This window comes from Buteo buteo, unplaced genomic scaffold (assembly GCF_964188355.1).
Source record: "Buteo buteo unplaced genomic scaffold, bButBut1.hap1.1 HAP1_SCAFFOLD_219, whole genome shotgun sequence".
Classification (NCBI taxonomy): Eukaryota; Metazoa; Chordata; class Aves; order Accipitriformes; family Accipitridae; genus Buteo; species Buteo buteo.
In genome coordinates this window covers 90,490-96,901 of record NW_027439383.1, presented here as the reverse complement: position 1 = coordinate 96,901, position 6,412 = coordinate 90,490, and the positions used below count along the sequence as shown (strand labels likewise).

The 6,412-nt window shown below is 61.5% G+C and overlaps 1 protein-coding gene across 1 annotated transcript; it reads right to left on the bottom strand.

Annotated features, from left to right (window-relative positions):
- Window positions 1-206: 206 nt before the first annotated feature.
- LOC142028251 (T-cell activation Rho GTPase-activating protein-like) lies at window positions 207-3,885 on the bottom strand. The gene is made up of 3 exons (XM_075022220.1): window positions 3,825-3,885; window positions 1,457-1,901; window positions 207-1,299 (listed from the first exon to the last, which is right to left on the bottom strand). Exons 1-3 carry the CDS (start codon window positions 3,883-3,885, stop codon window positions 900-902), a joined length of 906 nt encoding a protein of 301 aa, XP_074878321.1. The 3' UTR covers window positions 207-899.
- Window positions 3,886-6,412: the final 2,527 nt, after the last annotated feature.

Below are 6,412 nucleotides of genomic sequence, written 5' to 3'. Positions count from 1 at the left end.
GGCAAAGCTGGAGGTGCCTAAACCAGAATTGTTGGAGTTCAGGGGTGGCAAGGGACGGCCTGGAGTAGTAAGGGACTGCTTGCCAAATTACCACCTTAGCTCTCTGGGGAAGATGCTGCTTTGCATCATGCATCCACATTTTGCACAGTCCACCTGCCCCAAAACAGACTTGATGAAACTGTGATGAAGTAGGATCCGAGCAAAAGCCCTCTCAAGTTGACAGCTACTCCCCGCTGTCTTTTTGTAGGTATTTGGTTGGATTAAGCACATGCTTAATGCATTTGAGAAAGGACCTTTCCAGTTTTCCATACAACGTATGATTCCGTGGGGGAGGAGGAGGAACCCCAAACACACAAGCCATCGGCTGGCCGGAGGAGGCCCAGCAGCTACTTGGCCTCCTCAGAAACTACCCTCCTACCCGAGAGACACTGTCACGGTGCTTGTGGAGCAGAGCTGACATACCTCTGTCGTTTTGGACTCCGCCACCATGTCTCCCCCAGCTCCTTTGAGGACACCCAGAGAGGGGGATGCATGCAGAATGGCTTCTGCCTGGTGGCCCTGGTCTCCTCTGCCTGCAGGGCCACTTTGCTCTTCCAAAGGCAGGTCTAGAAAGCAAAACCATGTGCAGCAGTGACGCCTTGGAAGTAGCACACCCAAAGCAAAACCCACCCCAAGCCCTACACCGGTTTTCTTCTTGACGTTGAGGTTTCTGGTATCCCGAGCCCCAGCCTGGGACAGCCCTCAGTTCCTCCTCATACCTGTGGCTCCGTCCGTGGGGGCTGGCGACTCCCCAGCTGATGGACAGGAGCGGCCAGCCACCTCCTCCCCAACAATGTCGCCGCAATTTTCAATCATAAACAGCGCCAGCGTGTTCACCTGCACACATCAAACCCTTGCTCTCAACCCAGCTGCCTGAAGTTGTCCCAAGCAGCCTTTCCCACTCCCGACCCTTGCCTCTGCACAGATGGCTGTGGCTGCGGGGCTGCCTTTGCAGGCAGCCACCCCACCGGCATTTGCTCAAGGGAGGAGGCAGCCAGGGACCTCTGAGCAGCCAAGCTCGGATAGGCCGGCAAGGCTGCAGCCGGCTTGCCAACACAGCGCACCTTCTCGGTCACCTCCAGCATGGCCTGGAGCGGGAGCAGGTCCTCATCGGGTGGGCTCAGCAGGTTTGGCCCAAGGCAGATGGCCAGGTTGCTGCAGCTCATCCTGCTGGTGGCTGCGTTGCGGCCGATGTGCTGGAGGAGGGACAGCAGCCGCTTGAGGAGGAAGAGGTTGGCTGCAGGCAACTTCTCGGCCACCCTGAGGAAACAGGGACACTAGGTTGACAAAGCAGATTTTGCCCAGGCCTGTTGTCCAAGGCAGGGGGGAGCCAGCGGCTGAGTTGCCCAGCTTTCCAGGTGCTCTCAGCCAGCGGCCAGGGCTCCTGCTCAACAGGCAGGCTGCTGCCCGCACTTACGCTTTCAGCTCGGAGACCTTCTCCTCCTTGCTGGTCCTCTCCATGGCTGCCATCCAGTCCTCGTAGAGGTGGGTCACCAGCAGCTTGTCGGGGATGCTTCGGAGGAAGTCCTGCAATGCCAAGGGCTCTGGGTGAGCCTTTGAAGTTTCCAGGCCGGCCAGGAGCTCCTCCAGCCGCAGGTCAGAAGCGCTCACCTTCAAGACGGCGGCCAGCAGGAGTGCAGGCTGGTTGCCCAGGTCGACATCGGCGTCGCGGTCCAGGGCCTCCCGCAGCTCCCGAAGTTCCGTCCCGCTGGCAGCTTTGCGGAATATCCCCTCCGTCGACGGTCCTTCCCGGCGCAGGACAGCCAGCAGCTCCTGCAGGAGAGGCAGGAGGACAGTTGCTTGGCCGAGGAGCTGCCTTCCGACAGCGGTGGCCAGAGCACTGCCCCAGAGCGGGCTCCTTGCTGGGGGTGAAGAGCCCAAGCCGCCATCCCCGGAGCTCCTGGGGACACCCGTGTCCCCTGTGGAGCAGCCGGAGGGAGGGCTCCTACCGCCTCTAGGGAGCATCTGGAGGGCTGGGGACCCCCCCGGCCAGGCTGGCTTACCTGGATGGGCCGGGGCAGGGAGCCGTCCTCCCCGCAGAGGGCTGCCAGGGGCTGGCCAAAGAGCGCCCTGCTGCAGCCAGAGCCCACCTGCCCTGGCACCTGGGCAGCGGCCGGGGTCCTCCGATGAGCAAAGGGCCAGGGCAGCCCCCTCCTCTTCCTCCTCCTGCTGCTGCTCCCTCCTGCTGCAAAGGAAAGCCGAGCAAGAGCCCGTCAACGGAGACCGCCGGGCCAGCGCTCCCGGGGCCTGCCCTGCCCGCAGCGTGGTGCTGAGCGGTGCAGCAGGACGGGCAGGGAGCCAGCAGCTGGACCTCCGAGCTCCGGCTCAGCAGCTCCAGTTGGGAGGCTCCTGAGAGCCGGCACGCCACCAGGAGAGGAGAGCCTGGCCCAGCCCTCGCCCTGTCCTCCTCCAAGCTGTGGGCAGCAGCAGAGGCTCCGTGTCCCCGCAGAACCACGTCCAGCGGCCGCTGCCCAGCGGGTGTCCGTCCTTCCTTCCTCCTGGAGGTGACATCCTGCCTCGGGCTGCCCAACCTGCATGGCGACACTCGAGGGACAAGTGAGCACAGCTCCAGCGCTTGCAGGAGCTTACCGTTCTTCCCGAAACTCACCCGGTGCGTGGCAAAGTCCCCCTCCGCTGCTCGGCGGGACCGTCGGAGGCCCTTGCTTGGGACCAGCCTGCAAGAACCAGGCTGCGCTCAGAGAGCAGCCCCGCGGCGCAAAGGGCCGCCGGCGAGCTGCCAGCCGGCACCGGCAGCCTGAGCGTGGCAGAGCCGGGACCCTCTGCCCTCCCGGGCTCTCTGCCCCGCGGGGCAGGTTTCCCCCCAGCACCGCCGGCCAGGATGTGCCGGCATTCCCGGCGGCTCCCCAACCCTCTCCGCTCCCCGAGCGGCACCACCCTTCCCTCCATCCCTCACCCCACTGGCCGCACGTGCCGGCACAGCCAGAGGCGGGCGAAAGGCAGCCCTTCTCACCTCGGCCTGGCCCTCCATCAGCCTCTCCAGGCTCCCGGCGCTTAATGTCCTCCACTGGGCAAGAGAGAAGGAGCGGAGGCAGGTGAGCAGCGATGCCTCTGCCGCTCGCTCGGCGGGAGGACCAGGGCTCGGGGGCAGAGCCCAGACCGGGCAGGCACTCACGGCGTGGCGGCGGCCCAGCTCCTTCTCCAGGAGCCTGATGGATGGGACAGGCGTCACCCGGGCTCTCTTGGCTCCTTCTGGTGTCCTGTGCACCGGGAAGGGACAGGGAGAGAGCTGGCTGAGCCCCAAGCCGCCTCTTCTCCCTCCTGCGGCAGCTCTGCCCGAGCGAGAGCTGCCGGCAGCCACGGGGGCACCTCTCCCCAGCTGAGGAGCTGCGTTCCCCCGTCCGGCTGCACTTGCAGCATCCCCGCGGCTTACCCCAGCAGCGTGCCCACCCACAGCTCCTTCAGCGCCCGGGAGCTGCAGAAAGAGAGGAGAACCAGCGTCAGGCCCCGCTGCCCCCCAGCCCGTGGGCAGAGGCGGGCGCCTGCGCAGCCCTGCCCCGTGGGGAAGGACGCCGGAGCGGGACGAAGCCCCGTGGGGCAGGACAGAGGCGCTGCCCGAGCCCTGGCTCCCCGTGTCCTGCCAGAGCAGCTGCTTTCGCCCTCCCCTTCTGGGGACCCAAAGGGGATGCGGGACCTGCCCATGCCCCCATCCCTCCCTGCCGGCGTGCTGCTCGATCCCTGCCCAGGCTCTGCACGCAGGGCAGAGGCCGTTCTCACGATGGTGCGGGTGTGCTTGGGAACGTCTCCCGCCTGGCCGTGGCACTCACCCGAAAGTGGCGACGCAGGAGCCGCTGGGCCAGACGAGGAGGATGGAGGTCCTGTCCTCATCGCCGCCTTCCTCCTCTTCCTCGTCCCCCGCCGCCTCCTTTCCGCCGCTCAGCACCCACAGCTGGTCCAGGGCCAGGCGGAGCTGTGGGCGCAGGCTGGTGCCGCGTCTGCAGAGAGCAGAGAGGAGAGGCAGGCGGTGAGCTGGGGGTGTCCTCCTCGGGGTCCCCCCGGGCCGAGCCCTGTCCCCCACCTGCCCTTGGGACAGACATCGATGGGCGCATCCAGCACCAAGGGGCCGGGGCCTGGGGCTGGGGCCGGGGTGTCCCGGGGCTGGGGCCAGGGCCAGGGCTGGGGGAAAGGCAGCTGGGCTCTGAGGGTCTTACTGCAACTTGGCGATCACCAGTTCCTCCTGGAGGAGGAGAAGGCGTCTCTCGCTCCTCTTGCGGCCCCGGGTCAGCCGCACGTCCGCGCTCAGCACCGCCTCGGCGTCGGCGAGAGCCTCCCTGCAGAGCAGAGAGCGGCGGGCATGAGAAAGGCCGCTGCCACCGCGGGTCCCGGCCGTGCCCCCGAGGCACAGGGAGAGCTCACCTGGAGCCGCAGCAGCAGTTGGCCTGGCCCATCCTGCCCGGGAGAGGAGGACCCTCGCCGTGGACCGAGGACGCGGGCCAGTCGGCGACAGCGGGGATGGGAGGCGAGGTGCCGGTGCCGGTTCGGTGCCGCTCGGTCAGATCCTGCCTCCTCCCAGCGCTCCTGCGTGCCAGCACAGCTCCGTGCTGCTGTCTCTGGCGGCCGTGGGCTCCAACTGACCAACATTCCGAGCCCAGCGACCAACATTCTAAGCCCAACGACCAACATTCTAAGCCCAACGACCAACATTCTAAGCCCAACGACCAACATTCTAAGCCCAACGGAAAGTGGGAGGGGCACTGGGGGGAGAGTTCTTTCCAATATGGCCGTCTCTGCCTGGCACTGGGGAGCCCAGGGCTCGACAGAGCAGAGGGGAAGGGCTTGGGACTTCTGCGGTCTTTCTTGCTAGGACCTTCATGCCCCAGAACTGTGCATTTCCCTAAGCCACTGTGTCTTAGTCACAAGTGTGTGGCTATCCCTGGATTCCCCTTGCTTGTCTATGTAGCACCCTTCCCATTCCCGCCCTTCATGCACATCTCCCTGTGCCACTGCGATGAGGATTAGAATTGTGTGGGTTTTCTCTAGCCAAAGCAGTGGTCAAATTGGGGAGGCTCTCTCTTGGCATGGGACAGTGAGAAAGAAGATGACCATGCTGATAGGGTGCAGATACAGTTTCCAACTTGGTAACGGTAACTTGGTGTTTTGTGCTTTCTGCATTGCTCTGTGTGCCTCAACACTTCACACTGCAAGAGAAAGGGAATGTCATGGTCTGGACCCAGACACCAATATGGACCTCCCTCCCCACGAGAGGGAGAGTCTGTGCAGCATCACACTTTTGCTCTGCCCTCATTAAGACGAAAACCACTTTCACCCTAGACGATTCGTCCCTGAGAAAGACAGCTCTCAGACCATGCAACACTAGCTGGGACAAACATCCTCTCCTGGATAGTGGCATTAAGATAGGCTGTGTATTTTGAACCGTCTGAAGGTCATTGAAGAATGGCCTTGTGAGAAGGTAATCTTGGTGAAGCTGTCGACGGGGCTTCTACGGACATGGGCTCACACACTAACAGACATAGCCATGTGCCATTTATTCTCTTGATCAGCTAAAATATATGATCCATTCGTGAATTGATCTCTTCCTGAATAAACCTCAAACTTCTAAAACAATGACCTAACCAGCTTGAAAAGGCCCCAGGACAGAAACTGAAGCCATAGTCTTAATGGTCACTTTCCTGAAGAGAGATACTGACTTTACAACCTCACTCTGGTTATAATCACAGGATTTATCTTTGCTGCTGCTGCTGCTTTCTCCTCTGAGGCTGGGATTTTGTTAGAGCTATTTTAGACCAGGTCCATGTGATGCAATGCTGACTCTGGTCAGGACTATTCCATGCTCCTGTCTAGAGGCTGCTGCTCACTGTTTGGAGGGAGGAAGGGAGCCTAAAACTTCCTATTTTATCACAAAACTGTCTTTTTATTGGTAGCCCAAAATATTATTGTTTTATGATCTTCTCCAAATAGAAAAATCCCTTACATAAGTCATTTCACCTGCAGCTGGTACCACTTTCACAGCCCTCTCGATCCTCTTCTGTGAGTGCATTACAGGTACGAGCACGTGGCCATCCCGTGGGGTAGCATGTGAGCAGACAACAGAGGGCTGAAGTCTTTGAAGTGGTTTGTTGGCAGGCAAAACAAGCAGGAGAGGCTTTCCAAGCGCTCATGGTGCTGCAGTCAGAAAAGCGTCTCAAGAAAATGTGTGGAGATGAGCTGCACGGTGAGCGTGGGGCTGCCTGTTCCCGTCATACCCAGAAAAGTTACTGTAATTTGTGGTTCTCCTATTCTGGGCCAGTGGGATGAAGCTGGGGTATAACCTTGAGAACTTAACTGGTCGGGAACACAGAGGAAGCAGTCAAGCACAGAATCTGAGAGAAGTGTAGTCCTGAGCATGTCCTTTATC